Source organism: Psammomys obesus, unplaced genomic scaffold, assembly GCF_907164565.1.
Source record: "Psammomys obesus unplaced genomic scaffold, mPsaObe1.curated_primary_1811, whole genome shotgun sequence".
Taxonomy (NCBI): Eukaryota; Metazoa; Chordata; class Mammalia; order Rodentia; family Muridae; genus Psammomys; species Psammomys obesus.
The window spans coordinates 11,555,808-11,575,147 of record NW_026590062.1 but is presented as its reverse complement, the minus strand read 5'-3'; the positions used below and the strand labels follow the sequence as shown (position 1 = coordinate 11,575,147).

Here is a 19,340-nt window from a genome sequence, read left to right as displayed (position 1 = left end):
TGTCTTCCGGTCAGCTGCAGTCTGAAAAGGCTGTGGACTGGCTGTATTTCCTGTACCTGTGCGTCTGCCTCATTATTATTTCAGCCCCGGGAGTTTAAAAGTTATGCAGTCTATACAGATACAGAGCTGCGCTAATTTCTTTCTGAGCCCCTTCAGATGCCTCCTCCATATGGCAGGTTCGCAAATGGATAGGGGTCTGGGCCGGCTGGCCCCTCCCCCCTAGACATGCAGTAGAAAAGCAAAAACAGAAAGAGAAATTATACATACACAAAACACTTTGAATTTAGGTCGCCAGCATAGGTAACGAGGAAAGGTGGGTGCAGGAAGAGAGGAGCAGTCGTGGGTCACCCGAGCAAGGGGGCAGGGGCAGGGGCGGGGGGGTCGTTTTGGGGGGGTGCCAAGCCCCCGGGGCTTTCTCGCCAGCAGGCTCGGCTAGCATTTCCGCGCCTCCCGCTGAGGCCATCCGTGCAAATCTGCACCTCCCTCCCCACCCCCTCTTCTCTTTCCCTCCCTCCCTGCCCCGCCATCTCTGGGATGCACCCGCCGCCTGCAACTCAGCCCTCCAAAAGTCAGCTCCCGGGCGGCGGCGGCGCCTGCGTGCAGAGGCGCACTCGTGACCCAACAACAAAACAGCGATGCCAAGGCGCTAACGGCGCCCGGTGCGTCCCAGGCTCCCTTCTGGCCCTACACCTACTGCGGCTGCGGTCCCCGACACCCCCAGCCCGAGCCCCCCTTCTCCCCAACTAGTCCAGCCGCGAGCTCCGAGCGCGATCGGCAACAATGTTTACGTTCCGGGGATTATGACGTCGACGCCTCCCCCCCCCCCCACAACTGCTGAAAATGGTTTCCTAGGACTTTGCAAACGGATCTGCTTAAGTGTTGGTGCAAAACTTTCTAGATATCGGCTCTGGCTTGCTCTATTTATTTATTTTTTTGGTTTCTTTTCTTTGGTCTTCCCTCCTTCCCCCCCTCCGCCAAAATGCAGGGGGCAGGAGTGTTGACAATTAATTGGTGAACTCTCCTAAAAAAATGGAGGCAGAGAAAGACTCTGGAAGAAGATTGGTGTGTAGCTTTTTTTTTTTTTCCTCCCCCAAATCTGTATCTGGTATACGATTTATTTATTTATTTATTTATTTATTTATTTTTGGTTGTTTCTTGCTGCCTTTTCTTTCCTTTTCTGTATTTTGCAAGAGGACCGGAAAAAATAATAAATTGCATGCAAAAGGAAGCAAGCAGCTTACTCCTCCAGTCTCTTGTGAGGCTCAGGGTCTCAGACACTTAAGTGGGGAGGAGGTAGCGCCGAAAGGCGTGGAAGGGGCTGAACGGGCTCGGGGTTCGCCTGGGATCCGGGGGGCTGCGGGGCTTGGTTCTGAGCGGCGGAGGGAGGAGGAAGAGGGATGCGGGGAGCGGTGGGGGAGTCTCCTTAGGAAGTGAGTGTGCGCGCGCGCTCGTGGGGCGATGAGGCAGCTGCTGGTGCGTTTTGGGGTCTCTGATGGAAGCTTTGTGGCGGGCCGGTTGCTTCTCCCCACGCTCTGAACCTCCTCCCCTCCCTTCCTCTTCTTGCAGTAGCGGTCGGTCGGTTGGCGGGGGCGGCTAGGTCTCAATCCTTACGTTTCAGCTTTCCAGCTTTTCTGTAGCTCCGGAGCGGCTCCAGCCTTAGTAATGCCGCCGGCCCTGGGTTCCGGCTTCCCGGGTTGGCCGCCGTGGCCGCCGGGGCTGCTGTTACCGCCGAGCCGGGCGCCGCAGCGGCTTCTCCCGGGGCCTACATCTGCCCCGCCAGCTCATACCCGGAGCCCCCTTTGGGGGTTACATAACCGGGCTCCCAGTCGAGCGGTCAAAGCTCAGTACATCCCTGGGGTGAGGGCAGAGGAAAGCTCCCAAATAGCGCTTCCGTGGCTTCCAAAGATGCAGGAGGGGAGTGCTTCGTGGAAAAGCAGTCGGGCCTTGGGGGTGCGAGCCCCCCTTTCTGCCTTTCAGCATCTTTGGCATTTGCGCCAAGTTGTAGTGGACGCGCGACCCTTGCACCTGTTCACGGTGGGCCAAGAGTGAGAGGAGACCCCCCCCAAGTCCTCTCAGTAATGCCCCGGGTTCTCTGGTTGGGTCCCCACAGCGCGCGATTGACCGCCAGAGATACGACGAGAACGAGGACTTGTCGGACGTGGAGGAAATTGTCAGCGTCCGCGGCTTCAGCCTGGAGGAGAAGCTGCGCAGCCAGCTGTACCAGGGCGACTTCGTGCATGCCATGGAGGGCAAAGGTGAGGTGTCCCCTCTGCTGGCTGCACCCTGTGCAGACGGCCAGCGCGCACGTGGGGAGGGAGCTGCCTGTGGCTGGCTTCGTATTTCGCGCCCGCGTCCCCCATTCCAGGGGATCCGGTGACGAAACGAGCCTGAGCCCTGGGGTGGGGGTGGGGGTGGTAAGGGAGGAGGGCAGGCAGGAAGAGGGCTGGGCCTGGCGTGGGCCTAGGCCCTGACTGCACCCATCACTAGCACCGGGGTGGTCACTGCCAAGGGGATATCCGACTGAGAGCGACCCGGGGCCAGACACTGCCCTAAGGGAAGACAAGGGCGCAGCAGCATCTTTACCGGGGTGATCCTTAAGCTCGAAGCCTTCAACAAGCCCTTGTCACCCTGGGCCGGCGGGTTAGGGACTGGAAATGGACTTTGGAACTGGAGGTGGCAGCACCTTCGCTGTTAGGGTTACGCCCCTTCGAGCCTTGGGTCGGTAGCGCCTTTCTCCCCTCGTGGGTCCTGCCCTGCAGCGGCACGGGAGAAGGGACTGAGCGGGCCGGGGCCTCTAGCGCTACAAACCTAGACAGTATGGATCGTGGGGTCCAGGTTAGATTTATGATGGATTACCCGCTCAGGCCTAAAGCTAAAATACCGGTTCCCTTGGCAGTTTGAATGGAAGACTTAGGTACTTCTCTGGAGACAGAGTCTTTTTTTTTTTTTTTTCCACGTCTGACATGAGAGCTCTTATCTTCTGGGCTTCCCCGTGTACAGTAGATCGGAGTTGGAGGGACCTCCTTGCTTTGGGTTTCTCCCTGGCTTTCCTGCTGACAGTGTGGCGGCGGGGGTGGGCGTGGGTTCTTAGATGCATTGAGTAATGCTCCTGCTTGAGGTGAGGCGTTAGGCGCCCAGCATTCTGGGGGTTTTCTGTGGACTCCGGTCCCAGAACCCAACTTGGCTTGTGGGATTGGAGTTTTGGAGAAGCCCTTGCTTCCCCAAGCCTTTCTAGGGTATATGGCTTTTATGGGCTTTTTTTTTTTTTTTTAAGTTTCCTTCCCCATCCCCATCCCCCTTGGAAACCCTGTCCTCAGTTTGCTGACAGCAGGGGAAGTTGTCTCCCTCCTCCAGGTTCTGGTTGAGTGGCTGAGGCCTAGAGTTAGCCCTGGGGGAGACTGTCCCGTCCCGGCTTTGCATTTTTTGAAGTTTCTCTTTTGTGCTCACGGCCTCCTGGGGCTCTGGTAGAGTTAGGGAGAAGTGGGGGGAGGGAAATCATTTTTCCCCCCAAGAAATTTTACCCAAAAGCAGGGTGCCAGCCCCAAGTGCATTTATGTTTTCTTTGTACAAATGGGATTTTAATTCTTCTCCTTTTCTTCCTCACTCTACTGAGCTTGGCAAAGCCTATGAGAAAACAATATGCAAACTCTCCTAGTCATTTGTCAGGAATCCTCAGACCAGGATTTGTGAGCTTTTTCTCAGGGCCATTTGTGGAAGCTGAAACTGGGGGGTGGAGGGGGTTAGAGGGTGTGTGGGCAGGGAAGGTTACCATCTAGGGAGCTCTAAAGGGCATCCCTAAAACGCTGTCCTGGCTCATTTCAAAGGAGAAGGCCTTAGGATTTTGCTTGTTAATTCAGATCTGGCCCCAAAACCAGAGGGAGGAGCTGAAATGCCGAAGGAACCCTTAGCAGGGATTCAAAATAGAATCGCCTCCAACTTCTCTTCCTCTAAATCCTGAGGAATCCCCATTCACTGGGAGCTCCTGGGGATTGGAGCCCCTGGGGTCAGGGCTTTCCCCGGCCCTGGGTTTTGTTCTTTCTCTCTTCCTAGCCGGTTGCTTTGGCCTCCTCCTCCCCCAAAGGCTGCTCTGGTGAACTGTTTTCCTAGGACTGAGGCCTCAGTGGTTCCAGGACTCTTCTCTGTCCTTTTTGACCAGCTTGGAGAGGACCCATGCCCCTGGTGCTTATGATAGTCACCTGTTTGAGGAGAGAAGAGCATGTATCTCAGCACCCCTTGACTCCATTGTCAGGGATATGTTTGGGTCAGAGCCACTGGCTTGGGAATTGAAGAAAAAAAGAAATTAGGCAAAGGCCGAAGGGCTTTGGATTAGGGAACTTGGGGGCTGGGGGGGTCTCTGCCAGACAGACTGCAGATAGAAAACGGTCTGGTACAGTGTCTCCCTGCAGTGCGTCTTCACAGTTTACTAGCTCTTCCCTCCTGGTTATCCAGTTGAAGCAAGGATTATGATGGGTTCCAGCAGAACTCTGCTATAGGAAGACAACAAAGCCGTGCCCAGTTCCCTAGTTATTTTGGCACCAAACACATAGTTTCCAGGGAAACCGGCTCCCCCCACCCCCCTTTCCCCATGCAGGATTTTACAATAAGATTTTCACTGATGCTCAGCTATAGTGAAAACCCTCCTCCTCGTCTCTGGGAGGCTTTAGATCCTCCTAGGTAACATGCTTCAATTTTGCTCAGCTAGGATGTGTTTGTCTGCTCCTGTTTCTCAATAGTAGCTGGTGAGTCTTCAGTGCGGAGTTGGCTCTTTACAAGTCTCCTTCCCAACCCAGGCTGGCCCTGGGCTGTTCATTGACAAGTTGGGACCCGTGGGGCATGCAGAGAATGAGTAGGCAGAGGAGCTGATGGAGGATATGGCTTGGCTTTGCCTTATCTGTTTTCTTGTTTTTTTTTTTTTTTCCAGAGAGTTTTACCATCAAGCTGGTGCCTACATATAGTGTATATGGCGCCCTTATTGTTTTTTTGTTCCCTCACCAAGGGGTTGTGGTTCGTTTGCTTCTCAATAATCTAACCAAATAATTGTTTTTAATTCAAATGCCCAAACAGATTTTAACTATGAGTACGTGCAGAGAGAAGCGCTCAGGGTTCCCCTGGTTTTTCGAGACAAGGATGGACTAGGAATCAAGTAAGTTGCTGGAGTTAACCCCTTCTTAACTTTACATAGCTTTTGGGGTGGGTTCTCCTGCCTTCTTTTCTCCACTCAGCACTTGCAGAAAAGATTTTGCTTAAAACCCTAGGAACATCTTCTTGTTCAAACCCTACCTGAGGAGAAAAACTGTTCAAAAAAAAAAATGACCTTTTTCAGGAACTTGGGAGAGAAGTCCTAAGTCATGTAAACAATGACTTTGAGCATCTTCCTCGCTATGCAGTCTTGGGTGCTCTGGACTTGATCTGTAGACCAGGATGGCCTTGAACTCGCCTGCCTCTTTCTGAGTGCTGGGATTAAAGGTGTGTGACACCATGTCCTGCCTTTTAGCATCTTTTGTTTGGTTCCCCTTTGACTTTCCCAGAATGCCTACCCCTCTGCCAGGTCTAAAGGTGGTCACCCAGTAAACGCTGGTGTGCGCCTCTGTGTATAAAGGCACAATGTGCCCTTTTCTGACTCTGACTGTGTTTATTTATTATTAATTTTGTTTTGTTTTGTTTATGAGATAGTTTATTGCTGTGCAGCAGAGGCTGACCTGAAACTCACAGCCCTCCTGTTTCAGTCCCCCAAGTTGGAGCTGAGTATAAAGGGAGTCTCTCCCACAATCCAGATAGCTCTGTATGGAAACTATTTTCTAAAGGGAGAGAGACGCCCTAAATTAAAGCAGGTGTTTAGTCCTTGACACTACTGCTTAGTTTTCCCTGCACTGTTAACCAATGCTATCCCATCCCCTAAGGCTCAGCCTTGCTTTTTCTCTCACATCAGGGAGCGAGCCTACACTGTTGTCATTCTGGGTGACTTCCCTTGAGGAACTTACCTGATTTTCTGGGTTTGCCTTCTGGACTATCTCATGTTCCCAAGCTTAGAACAAAGAAAAACAAGCCATTTAAAATGACTTCCCTTTTGACTCAGGGTAGAGTCTAGCTCCGTGTGGGGTTTGTCTGCTTGTTTGTGTAATTTATCTGTCTATTTAGTTACTTGTTTCTAACCAAATATCCATGCTTCTCTTTTTCTAGAATGCCAGACCCCGATTTCACAGTCCGAGATGTCAAACTCCTGGTGGGTAAGTGCCTAGGGTGAGGCAGGAGAAGGGAAGATAGTGAAGGTAGGGAAGACGTTCTTCACTACCTGCCCGTTTAGACTTACAGCTGCTTCAGAAAAGACTGTCCTCCTCAGGGGAGGTTGGAGCAGGTGTAAGCTGCAGCCATCTGCCTCTGGAGAACAGGTTAGATTGCAAAGTCCTGAGAGCTGTGTTGAGGACGTTTGCCAGAACAGTTTAGGAGGCGATTTGGACCCAGTCTCTGTCTTGGGCGTCGGCAGTGCGATCTCAGATCTCCCCTTTGCGTTTGTTTGTGGGTTGCTGGGTAAACACTGGGTGCTTCATGACCCCTAAAGGACTTTCATGTGTTCACGGGGGAGGAATCATGCCTCCTGCTTCCTCAGGGTTCTAGACAGGCCTAGGGTGGGGCTTTGTTACTCTGTGTTTAGCCAATTAACCTGCTAAATATGGCTGGTGGCTTAACACCCTCATTTTCCCGACCGGTACAGGCAGTATTCCAGATCACATAGAAAGTTCTTCGATAACTCCATTCTTCCTAGAAAATCATTTCTTGCCTATATGGTAGGCTGTGGGCATAACTGAAAAGGCTCCTGCCCTCTTTACTGGGAGTGTAAAGACTTAACCACATATCTTTCCAGTGATTGAAAGGGCTTGGAAGAAATAAAGCAGGGTGATGGTAGGCTGTGCTTTAGGCAGGGTTGTCAAGGAAGGCCTCTTGGGCTGAGAGGAGGCATTTAAACAGATTCAAGCAATAACAGTCCACTGTGGGGCCTGGAGAGATGGCTCAGTGATAAAGAACACTTGCTGCTCTTCCAGAGTTTGCTTGCTTCTCAGCGTCCAATCAGGGTGCACAAAACCACCTGTAACTCCAGCTCCAGTGGATCTGACACCCTCGCCTGGCCACCACAGGCACCAGCGTATGCAGAGACACACAAATGAAAAGTAATTAATTAATTTATAAGAATCAGCCATGGAAACAAGGGGAAAGGTCAGGGGAATAGACTTGGCATTTCAGCCTTGAATGACAGAGGAGAGAGTAGTAGAAGGCCCTGGTCAAATTTGGATTTGGGTATTTAGTATGAGAGGAGGCCTTGAGGAGCTGAAAACTAGGGTGAAAGTGAACCTATGTGGTTTGATTATTTGCGGTATTGGCACTTTAATTAATTAATTATGGCATTGGAGATTAAATCCAGGGCTTCCTACATGCCACTCAAGCTCTCTACCAACAAGTTCCTTGCTCAACTTTTTTTTTAAGTTAAAATTTATGTAACAAAACTCCCTATTTAAAATTTACAGTTCATGGTTGTTGTTTGTTTTAATATTTATGATGTTTTGCAATTACCACTATCTAATTCCAGACTACTGTCCCCACAAACCTCGTAGCTCCTAATTGTATGTTCCCTTCATTTTCTTTGTATGGAAAGACCACATTTTGTTTTCCATTTATCTGCGGGTGGATCTTTTGGTTGTTTCTACTTCTTAGCTGTTACAGACGGAGCAGTGGATGTTTCTGTGTGAGTTTTTAAGAACATGCGTTTCTCTCGGGTCTTACGGCGTATCTTAGTACGTTTTCTGTTGCTGTAACAGATTACCTAACACGGAATGGTTTACGAAGAAGACGTTTATTTCGGCTCATGGCTTTGGGACTGGCAAGTCCAACAGCATGGTGTGGGCATCCGTGTAGTATGCGTGGCTTCAATTCATGCTGGAAACGGAAAAGGCCAGGATGGGGCTTGCAGAACAGAAGGGACATCTTGCTTGTAGAAATTTGATGTCGAGGGTAGAAATTTGATGTCGAGGTAACTGACCAGCCTCCGGAGACATTAATCCATTCCTAAGGGGTACACCCTTAGGTCCTAAATACCTCCCAGTGGACCCCACCTCCCAACCTCAGTGAGAGAAACTGAGGCTCCAACCTGTGACCTTGAGGATGATGCTCTCCACAGCAGTATAATGTAACTGTCCTGACTCAGGTATATATTTTATGTCCATCAGCTCTGTATGAAGGCTCAGTTTGCTGTTTACCTGCGCTTGCACTTGTTATAATCTGTTTTGGTTTTGGTTTTTGCTTCTGGTGCTAAGTCGTCTCTCGTTTATTTAGTTTTGTTTTTTGGGTTTTGTGTTTTTTTTTTTTTTTTTTTTTTTAAAGCAGGGTTTCATTATAAAGTCCAGAACTCGCCATTCTCCCCTCATCTGTTTTTTTATAGCAGCCATGCCAGTAGGTATTAAAGTGACTGGATTGAATGTTATGAAAGCTACACATGTGGAGTATGAAAGCAGCTGACTAGTGGCATGTTGGACAGTTTGGCCAGAATAATTGGCACAATTTCTCTTTTAGGTCTTTAAGACAAGCTCTTACTGTGTAGCCAAGGCTGGTTCTTGAATTCACAGAGATCCTCCTGCTTCAGCCTTCCAAGTGTTGTGCTTATAGATATGTGCTACTGTGTCTGCTCAAGGGATTAGTTTAGTTTAGTTTTATTTTTCAAGACAGGTTCTGTGTAGCCCTGGTTGTCCTGGAACTCACTCCGTAGAGCAGGCTGGCCTCTGCCTCCTGGGATTAAAGGCGTGTGCACCACCACCTGGCTGCTTTAGCTTTCTTACGTAATGTTGCTTTCTGGGACTTTCTAATAAACTTTCTAAGCTTTTTGCAGCTATATTATGCATCCAGTCTGCCTCCTCTTTGACTTGCACCTAGTGATTCTCATGGTGGAAGCAGGAGTGTCCAGTTAGATGGTTCTAACATTCTTGACAGACTAAAACTGTACATTGATCAGGAAACCAAGGCTAGCTCACCTGCTTTCATCTGTGTTGGTATTCTTTTTCCTTTGTTTCTGTTTCCAGATAAGGTCTTACTCTGTAGCCCAGGCTGGCCTTAAGCTCATATTAATCCTTCTGCCTCATTCTCCTAGATGTTGGGATTATGGGTATGAGCCGTTATGCCTGGCTCTCTTGGAATTTCTAGGGTCATCATATGTATGTATGTGAGTGTGCATGTATGTATGTATGTAAATGCTTCAGGAGTGTGTGGGGAGCTTGGACACTATGAATGATGTTGGTGGCTGCAGCTCTCTGGAGCACTACAGTTGTCCATTGCGGTCTCAGTTTACACAGGCCCCAGGAGAGTGGTGTGAAGCGCATTTATCACAAATGATAGAGGTGGCCTAAGCAGAACAGAATAGTTTGACTTCTGTAATATATCTAGGGTGTAACCTGAAGGTATATATAGACCTAGGTGCTCCAAAATTACCCCAAGAGCAAATTATCTCCAGAGATTGCCTCTTGCCTCAGGCTTGGTGGCAAGTGCCATTATCTGCTGAGCCATCTCACTGGCCCTTGCCTTTCTTTTCTTCTTTCTGTGCTTCTTTGCTTCCTCTTTCTGACTTGCTTTGAGCAGTGCCTCCCGCTGTGAAGATACAAACAGGCCGAGGAGGCCCAGGCTGATGGTACCTTTTCACCCCAGGGCCCTCCTTCCTGACGGTGCTTAGCCAAGTCCATGTCATGTCTCTGGGATGCCAATCCTGAAGCTGGTAGTTGGGGACAGTCAGCCCCAGGGCCTGACCGTCCAGGTGGACTGGGAGTGAGGAAATGACAGTTCTGGCTTTCCCAGGGACAGAGACATGCTCCTAACACTAACTTGCATTCTGCTGGGAGGGCAGTGCTGAGGCGGCTGACCAACCAACTTTAGGAGGGAGGGTTAGGAAGGTGGTCCAGTGAGCAGGCAGTTGCCCTGAAAATGTGAGGACCTGAGGTTGGATCCCCAGCCCCTGTGTCAGTGCTGAGCAGGTGTGGAACCTGTCCGTAATCCCAGTACTCAGGAGGTGTTGAGGACCCGTGGGATAAGCTGGGAAGCCATACCACATTGGTAAACTGTGGGTTCCAGTGAAAGACCCTGCCTCTCACTATGTATGGTGTGGAATGAATGAGGCAGACACCTGATGTCAGCCTGTAGCCTCCACATACACACACACACACACACACACCACAGACACACACACGCCCCACAGATACACACACATACCACACAGACACACACACACCCCACAGATACACACACATACCACACAGACACACACACACCCCACAGATACACACATACACACACACCCCACAGGCACACACATGTACACACTCACACGTATACAAAAACAAAAAAGAAGAAGAAAAAAAGGTGGTGGGGGAGGCGTGACCAGCTGTTCAGGCTGCAAGTCAGGCCGTAGACTCCTCACTGCTTTAAAGTCGAGCTTTTGTCTGCCGGCCATCTGCTGCTCACTAGAGCCCTGCCTTTCATTTATATAAACGGATCTCAGTATGTTTTCCAGGCTGGTCTTGAACTCCTGGGCCCAAACATTCTTCCTCTGTTAGCTTTCCAAACTGCTGTGACTGTAAGCCTGTGTCATTGTCTGTAATGACCTGCCTTTAAAATTAAAATGAGCGAGTTTCCATTTCTATGCTAAAAAAACATTTTAGTTGAAATAGACATATAAGGAAGTGCACATATGCTAATAGTGTTGACTGATTTCAGACACCCAAACATATCGTGGAGACCAGCACCCCGAATTCTCTCATGTTCCCACCCAGCTGTCTTGCCTGTTTTTTTTTTTTAATGTTTGTGGAATCATACTGGGTATCTTCTTGCTTTTGTCTTCTTTTACTCAAAGGATTACATACTCAGGCAGTTCATAATATTTATTGTGTGTGATCATAGATTTATTTCACTGCCGTATATGTTTCCGTTCAATGAATTTCACAGTTGATTTATTCAGGATACTGATTGATGGGCAATCTGGTAGCTACTAGGTTAAAGGCTACATGTAAGCCAGGTGTAATGGCACACCCGTGCAGTCTTAGCATTTGGAGACTGGGGACATGCAGCTGTGTGTTGGTTTAGTTTTGGCCATTGCTATTGGTCTAGTTTTGCTTGCTCCCTCTCCCACAGTTAGCACTGTTCTCATTTCAGCCTTGTTCCCACAGGTATGCGAGGTCTTGAACTTGGAATTCCGCTGCCTTAGTCTCCTAATTGCAGACATGTGTCTCTGTGCCCTGCACAATTTTTAAAGTTCCCCTTGCTTGTATCATTCTGTTTTGTTGAGACAGGATCTCAGGTAGTCTAGTCTAGCCTCACCTTCATGATGCCCTCCTCTTCCAGCTCCTGAAGCACTGAGATTGTTCGGCAGGTACCGGTGAGCCTAGGCTGTGCTGTCTTTTGACGTAGTTAAAATGGTTGTGGTGGGGTGGCATATGGCTTTAAAATCCCAACACTTGGGAGATGTAGGCAGAGTTTTCCAGGTCAGCCTGATCTACAGAGTGAATTCTATAGGTCTTCCAGGGCTGCATGGTGAGAACTTGTCTCAAATTAAAAAAAAAAAAAAAAAAAAAAGAGTACAGTTTGTTTTGTTTTGTTTAAGATGGAGTCTTGGGGTCTTGCTACATTGTTAAGGCTGGCTCCAAACTATAGGCTTAGGTATCCTTCCGTCACCTCCCAATTAGCTGGGACTCCTGGCAATGCCAGAGCCTCACAGCTGTACTTTGTCTTTACAGAAACTATCTAGCTTTGCTTTGTTCATGAACTCCCTTTGCATCCTGTTTGAGAGTTTTCTTTTCTTTTCTTTTCTTTTTTTTTCTAACCCTCTCCAAGGTCATGAAGATGTTCATATATTTTTCTGAAAAGCTCCTCATTGACTTTCACATTTAAATCCCAACTTCATCTGGAATTGATTTTTGTGTCTGGTAAAAGATAGGGGTCAAGATCTTTTTGGGAAAAAAAATGTCCTGTGAATGAATGGTAGCCCCACTCCATTGCTCTGGCATCAGGTGCCTGAGCTCATGGGGGTCTGTTTCTAGGCAGCTGAATCTTCCTTTGGCTGAACAGTCCTGAAGCTTAAATGTCATACTGTCTTGGTAACTTTGTAACAGGGCTTGCTATGTAATAGTCTTTCCACTTTTTTGTCCTTTTTGTTTTTTTATATACACTTACTGTTTATTTACTTACTTATTTATCTCAATGTGGGCTTGAGAATGAATGCCTGGGGGAGTGTGCAGGTCAGTGGACAGCTTGCTGGATCAGTGCTCTCCCTCCAGGGTGTGGGGACTAGGGAGTGAACTCAGGTCTTCAGGCTTGGGAGCAAGCCTCTTTTCCCTCTGAAACATCTTGCCAGCCTGTTTTTTTTTTTTTTTTTTTTTTTGAGACGGGATCTCACTTTGTATCCAGGTTAGCTTTCAACTCACTATTTAGTAGTTCAGGTTTTCTTTCAGCTCTTGGTGGTCTCCTGCCTCAGCCTAAGCGCTGAGATTACAGGACTGTGTCACCTTTTGGAGCTCTTTTGTTCATTTTCAAGAATGCTCTGGCTTACCACTCTTTGCATTTCCGTATTGATTTTATTTTATTTTGTACGTGAGGCTCAACCGAGGGGCTCCTCATGCTAGGATTGCTGGTCGTTGCTATACATACCCTGCTCTCTCTATATGACAATTAGAATTATCTTGCTGATATTTTTGCAAAAGCTGAGGTTGGGCATAGTGACACATGCTTTGTAACCCTATCACTGTAGGAGGCGGAGGTAGGAGGATTGAAAATTCCAGCTCAGCCGAGGCTACCTGGAGAAACAGTTATATTCTGGGAGTGGTAGCCGTGCCTTTAATCCCAGCACTTGGGAGGCAGAGGTAGACAGAGCTCTGTGAGTCTGAGACAACCCTTGTCTACAGAGTGAGTTCCAGTCCAGCCAAAGCTATGTAGTGAGACGCGGTCTCAAAATACAAAAATAAATAAATAAATAAATAAAAGAATTTAGGAAAACAAAACACTTATTGTAAGAAAAGTTGGCTGGAGAGATGACTAAGTGGTTTAGAGTGCTTATTGCTCTTGCGAAGGACCTGGGTTTGGTTCCCAGCACCCACTTGGTAGCTTGCTGCCATTCCCAACTCTGGTTTCAGAGGGCAACTCTGATGCCCTCTTTTCTATCTCCCAGGGTACTGGACACACATGTGGCTTACATACATACGTGCAGACAAGATACAACATCAAATAAATACATATTTATTTACATACATAAATATGTAAATACATATTACATAAATAAATACATAAATACGTTCTAAATAAGGGAATTGGGAAAACTGGCTTTTTATAATATTGAATATTCTGAGTGAACATTACATTCTATGTGTGGCATTTGTTTTCTGTTGCTGTGATCAAAATACCTGCAGGTACAACTTCAGGAGGAAAGACTTTGGTTCACAGTTTTAGAAGACTCAGCCCATGACCACATGGTCAGGTGTGTTTGGCAGAGAATGGGTGGGGATGGGTGTATGTGGTGGACGGGCTTCTTCCCCTCATGGTAGGTTAGAAGGGGAGCAATACTGTCGTAGGAAGGGGCCACCACGAGGTCCAGCCCCAAAGAATGGGTTCTAGTTATCTGCTTCTTCCAACCAGGCCCCACCTTCCTCAGTTCTACCACTTCCCAAAAGCCCATTCAGATTTTCAGGGGATTATATCCCCCCCCCCCCCCCCGAGCCCGAAGGATCCAGGGAGTCTGGAAATGTTCTTGCAGGCATACCCAAAGGGATGTTTCCGTCATCTCCTAAATGGTTCTCAATCCAATCAAGCTGACAGTGAGATTAATCTTCTCAATAAAAAGAGAAGAGATTAATCACTGCAACCTACATTTCTTATTAGACTTATTCCTAGGTAACTGGCTTTTTATTCTCTCTCTTTCTCTGTGTGTGTTGCACACGTGTAGATGTGAGTACCATGCCTGAGTATTTGGAGGTCAGAGCAGGATGCCAAATGCTTGCTCTGTTGTTCTCTTCCTTGTCTTAAGACAGATTCTCTCCTGAAGCAGACGATCCCTGTTTTTTCTGGTATGGATCAGTAGCGAGTTTCTGGAATCTGTCCCATGCAGACGTGAGGGGGGAGCTCAGGATTCAAACTCAGTCCTTATACTTATAGGGCAAGTGTCCTTACTCACTGAGACACCTCCTCACTCTCCGATTAATATATTTTTTTTGGTAGGTTGTCATTTTAAATTAGCCAGTCATGTTATCTGATGTTAATACTGATTTTATTACTCTTGTTGATTTTTGAGACAGGCTTTCACATTGGTAGCCCAGGCTGGCCTTTGATTTGTGGTAGCCTCCTGCCCCAGCCTCCTAAGTGCTAGAATTATAGGTGTGAATCCCAGTGACCATCTGAGAATGTCTACAGTGATTTCTCCCTATGTTCAGGCCTTTCAGTGTATTTTCTTTATCGTGTTGAGTTGGCTGGACCCTTATATTAGCTTTTCATTATTGTAATGACATAAGTAAACCAGGCACTCTTTGAAGAGAGAGATTTAATGTTGTCTCTGACGTTTGGCTCCACTCCAGGAACAGTTCTCAGCCATGTCACCTCACAGTGTATCACAATAGCTTGAGAACATATAGGTGCAAATAACTACACCGCCATTCAGGGCGGTAGTGAGCTAGAAGGGGGCAGGCCAACGCTTTTGGAAATGTCCTCTCCAAGAACTAGCCAAGATCCTGGGAGAGTTAGCCAGGCCCGCCCGCCGAGCCCCATAAGTGTCATTCTACACATTCATTTTTTTTTATCATCTGTTTTTAATTAATTTTTATTTTTTATCCAAAAATTTTCAAATTCATGTTTATTCTGCGTAAACATAGGCACACATGTAATTTGCTGAGCTGCTTGAGAGTTACTCGTAGTCATCATGGCCTGTCAGTGCTAAATACTCCAGGAGAGATTTCCTTAACCCGAGCATCCTCCCGTGACCTGAGCAGAATCGTCAATCACACTCCGGAAGTTAACATTGATACTGTACTAATTTCCCACTTGTCCCCAAAATGTTCTTTATAGCTCTTTGACCTTTTTCTTTTATTCTAGCACATAGGTAAGTCTCACACATTGCATTTACAATTGTCCCTTAGTATCTACGGGGGGGGGGGGATTTATCTTCTAAGTTCCCAAGGGTACTTAAGTCTGGAGGTGCTTAAATCTGCATGTGTGTATAAAATGGCATGGGTTTTTGTTTTGTTTTGTTTTTGGTGGCTAATCTGTACATATCTTCTCGTATGGTTTACGTGTGGTTTCTCATACGTGCTCCTAGAATACTTTCATTACCTAATACAGTGCTACTGCCGTGTAAGTAGTTGTCATGACGTATTTGCCATAGTGTCATAAGTCTGAACACATTCAATATAGACATGTTTTATCTGCTTACATTGGGCCCCAAGTGCCAGGCAAGCTAAATTCATAGCCCTGAAGCACACGTGTTTTTGAGACAGGCTCTCCCTACATAGTTCAGGCTGTCCTTGAACTCCTGATCTTCCTGCGTCTACTTCCTGCTTGTTGGGATTATAGTTATGAACTATTATTCCACCGAGGCCGGTCAGAATTTTTTTCTGAGATGTTTTTGGTCTGAAATTAGCTGGGTCTGATGATAGGAGTCTATGGTTGTTCTCAATGTGTCAGTGTTTTCTTTTATAGCTCATTTGAGTCCTAGGGGCTTCCCAGCCATTCTTGTTTTATCTAGGGGTACATTCAGAGAAGTTGGGTTTTTCCATCAGACGAATGTGGGACCTAGGGTGTTATGTGGCCCATAGGGTCTCTATACTGGGCCTTTAACTTTATTTTAAACCACTGGGATATTTTTACATTTGGTATTGGGAAATCAAGGGGTAGAGAGGCTGGAAAAGAGAATTCTGAAGATTGATTGATGGGCTATTGTAGATCAGGAAGGCCTTGAACTCAAAGAGATACCTCTGTTTCTTCGTCTGGAGTACTTCAAGTAAAGGAATTTAATACCACACCTGCCCCCCCACCTCCTCTCACCACAAGATACTTTAAGTGTGTGGAAAGGGACTGGATCTTGGAGAGATGAGGTTTCCCAAGGAGGCATTTGAGCCAACTGATGCTCTTTGGACCCTTTTTATAAAATAAATAAATACAACAAACAAACAAACAAATCATCATAGCTAGTGAGGTTCTGGCTTTGAGAACAGCTGTGTTCTTGTTGGGCTGAGTTTAGGGGAGAAGCTATAACTCCTCCTTTCTCGGGAATCTGAGGTGGTTGACTCATGTTTTTGGTGTTTGTATGTGCACGTGTGTACAGACATGTATACAGATGTGTGTGGGTACAGGCTTCCGCTTCCGTTGAGTGTATCAAGGCCAGAGGTTGATGGAGCTTTCTACCTTTTATTTATTTGTTATTTTTTTCTGTTCTTTAAAATGATGTTTATTTATTTATCATATGTGTAGGAGTGTGGGCCATGACGAAAGTGTGGAGATCAGTAGACAGTTTTCTTAGTTCTCTCTTTGAACCATGTGAGTGAGACCTGATGACCAAACTCGGGTCGCCAGGCTTGGCAGCAAGCTCCCTTACCCCATGAGCCATGTCACTAGCCCCCCCCCCCCCCCCATTTTCTCTGTGAGGTAGTTCTCTCACTGAACCTGGAGCTCACCGATTGACTAGACTGTCTCCCATCAACTCCCCTTCCCCCCAGACCCTCAAAGCTGGGCTTACAGTCACTCATCCTTCCTTGCTTTTCACGTGGGTAAAGCTGGGACACTGGTCTTTGTGCTTGCGCAGCTTGCATTTCGCCCACTGAGCAATCTCTTCAGCTCCACTTTTTACTTGTTTCTGAAGTAAGTAATAAATTAATTTGAGATAGAGTCTCATGTAGCCAAGGCTAGCTTTCTACTCACTGTATAGCAAAAGATAATTTTGAATTCCTGTTTGGTTTTTGTTTGTTTGTTTGTTTGTTTTAGAGACAGGGTTTTCTCTGTATAGCCTGGACTATCTTGGAACTCACTCTGTAGACCAGGTGCCTCAAACTCAGAGACCCACCTGTTTCTGCTTCCGGAGTGCTGGGACTAAAGGTGTGTGTCACCACCTCCCGGCTTCCTTTCATTTTTTTGATACGGATCTCACTGTCCATCTCAGGCTGGCCTCAATCTCTTACTCCTCTTGCCTTTAGTCTCTTGATCACTGAAATTGTCAACTTGTGTATCATGTTTGGTTCAGACCTTCCAAAGCTTTGTTTAAAACTGTAGATGTTGGGTCTGTTCACATGGTTTAGTGGGTAAAGACACTTACCACCAAGCCTGAGGACCTGAGTTCATTTCCCAGGACCCACTTGGACCAGATGTGTGAGCATGTGTTAAACACACACACACACACACACACACACAATTGATAACTGTAATAATTTTTTTATGTAGACTTTCTCATTTGTTCTTTAATTATTGTATTACCTGATATGCTGGGGATAGAACGCAAGGTCATTTGAGTACCAGGCAAATGCTTTGCTACTGTCCGGGCCATCTTTCCCAGTTTTAATCTAGGAAAAGTTTCGTAGCCTTCACCTGGTCCTGCTTTTGCAGTTCACAGATGAGGGCTGTGGATTGGCTTCCTGCCCATTGAGTTGCTCAGATGGTCTGTGGCCATCTGCTTCAGATGTGGGCTTGGTTTTAAGCACTTGAAAGAGGAGGCTTTTGTCCTATCCCAGAGGAAAAGTGACTCTGGTATGGGTGTAGACTTCATTTTGTTCTAGCTCCATTAAATCTGAGTTTAGGACAGAAGTCAAGATAAGACAAGGAGCTGTGGAGAGTCCCAGCTTTCCAGGACTTGAAGGCAAGAGCCCTCAAAATCATGACCCCAAGAAAAGCTGGGGTTTCAGATTCTTTCCCTGTATCTTCTCTTCACCCATTTCACAAATTTTCTATGAAGTAAAATCCCTAATCATAGTCAAATTTCAGGGAAAGTACACATGCCCTCCTACTGTTTCTTCCCAGTGTGGGTTACTGTCCTGTAGAGGCAGCCCCTTAAATAGTAAACACAAGTGCTTCTTGATGTACGATGGGGCCATGTAGTGATGAAAGCATTGTAAGAGGAAAACAAGAGTCTACAGTGCATTTACTGTATCTGTGCTCCCAAACATCGCTGCCTAGCAACAGCACACTGTAGGGTACCAGCCCTTCAGCATCATGATCACAGGGCTGGGTGGGAGCACGGGCTGGCTGTTGCTACCTTCCAAAAGTATCAGATTGCATGGGAACAGATCAAAACTCAGAATTCAAAGTGTGTGTGTTTCCCCTAAGTATATTTTTCTTTTGTACTGTCATCAAGTGAAAAATCTTAAGTCTAGTCACCATAAGTTGGGGACTGTTTTTCATAGTCATATCTGCCATTGACAGAGAGACTATTAAGAGTCTAGGACCTCTCCTATCTTTTCGTTTTCCTGGTTTTGGGAATTTAATCCAGTTTCCTCGAGCTTACTGGGCAAGCACTTTACCATTGAGTCATGCCCATTTTATAGAAGTCAAAGCTGAGGCTCGGGGTTTGTTGTACCTCAGTGGTACCCAGTGTGTGTAAACCCTAGCATAACAAAAGAGAGAGGAAAAAAATCTGAGGTGTTGAAGTAATTTGTCTGTGATCAAATAACCGATGAGTGGAAGAGCCAAGATTGTGCCTATATCTGTATGAACTTGGACTGGTTTTGTTTTATGCCTTTTGAGACAGGGTCTTATAGCTCAGGACAATCCAGGATAGCCTTGAGTTTGTGGTTGTCCTCCTGCCCTAGGCTCTGAAGTGCGGAGATGTCTGTCATACGGTCTGTTTTCATAACTTCTGCACAAGTGTTGTGGCTGGCTCTTAGCCTCTGTCTTCAGAAGGCTTCCTTTGTCGATAGCTTGGGTAACTTCTCTTGATTCCTTTTAGACCAAATTTGTTTTGTTGGTCTGTCAGGTTTGTGTCGTCCCCTCCCCCCCTTTAACATTTAAAAATTTTTATTTTGTGTTTGTATGTGTATAAAGGTGAGAGGATGATTTTCAAGAGTCAGTTCTCTCTCTCTCTCATCATGTGGGTTCCAAGGATCAAACATGGACTGTATGGTTTGGCAGCAAGTGCCTTTACCCATGGGGCCATCCGGCCTGCCTCAGTTTCATGTGTTATGCCTGCCATAACAGGATCTTGAGGTGCAGGAGCAGTCCTGGAGATCATTTGCAGATGTGTCAAGGTGTGTCCAGAGGTATTTGGGCCTTTGCGTCCATCTTACTTCGCAGTGTTTGTGTCTGTGGAGACTTGTTCCCCCTAGCCCTACTCTCATTTCCTACACTCTTCGGTT

At 46.9% G+C, this 19,340-nt stretch overlaps 1 protein-coding gene across 3 annotated transcripts in view; it reads left to right on the top strand.

Annotated features, from left to right (window-relative positions):
• The first annotated feature begins 546 nt into the window (after positions 1 to 546).
• Kdm2b (lysine demethylase 2B) overlaps positions 547 to 19,340 on the top strand; it is a 119,945-nt gene continuing 101,151 nt past the window's right edge. For 2 of the 3 annotated variants that reach the window (XM_055606001.1, XM_055605998.1), the window contains exons 1-4: positions 547 to 1,062; positions 2,111 to 2,255; positions 5,065 to 5,143; positions 6,181 to 6,227. In XM_055606001.1, the coding sequence (XP_055461976.1) occupies positions 1,030 to 1,062; positions 2,111 to 2,255; positions 5,065 to 5,143; positions 6,181 to 6,227 (304 nt within the window). In that variant the 5' untranslated portion in view covers positions 547 to 1,029. Of the gene's footprint in view, positions 1,063 to 1,152; positions 1,474 to 2,110; positions 2,256 to 5,064; positions 5,144 to 6,180; positions 6,228 to 19,340 lie in introns of those variants that run through there. The other variant, XM_055605999.1, reaches the window with a different exon arrangement.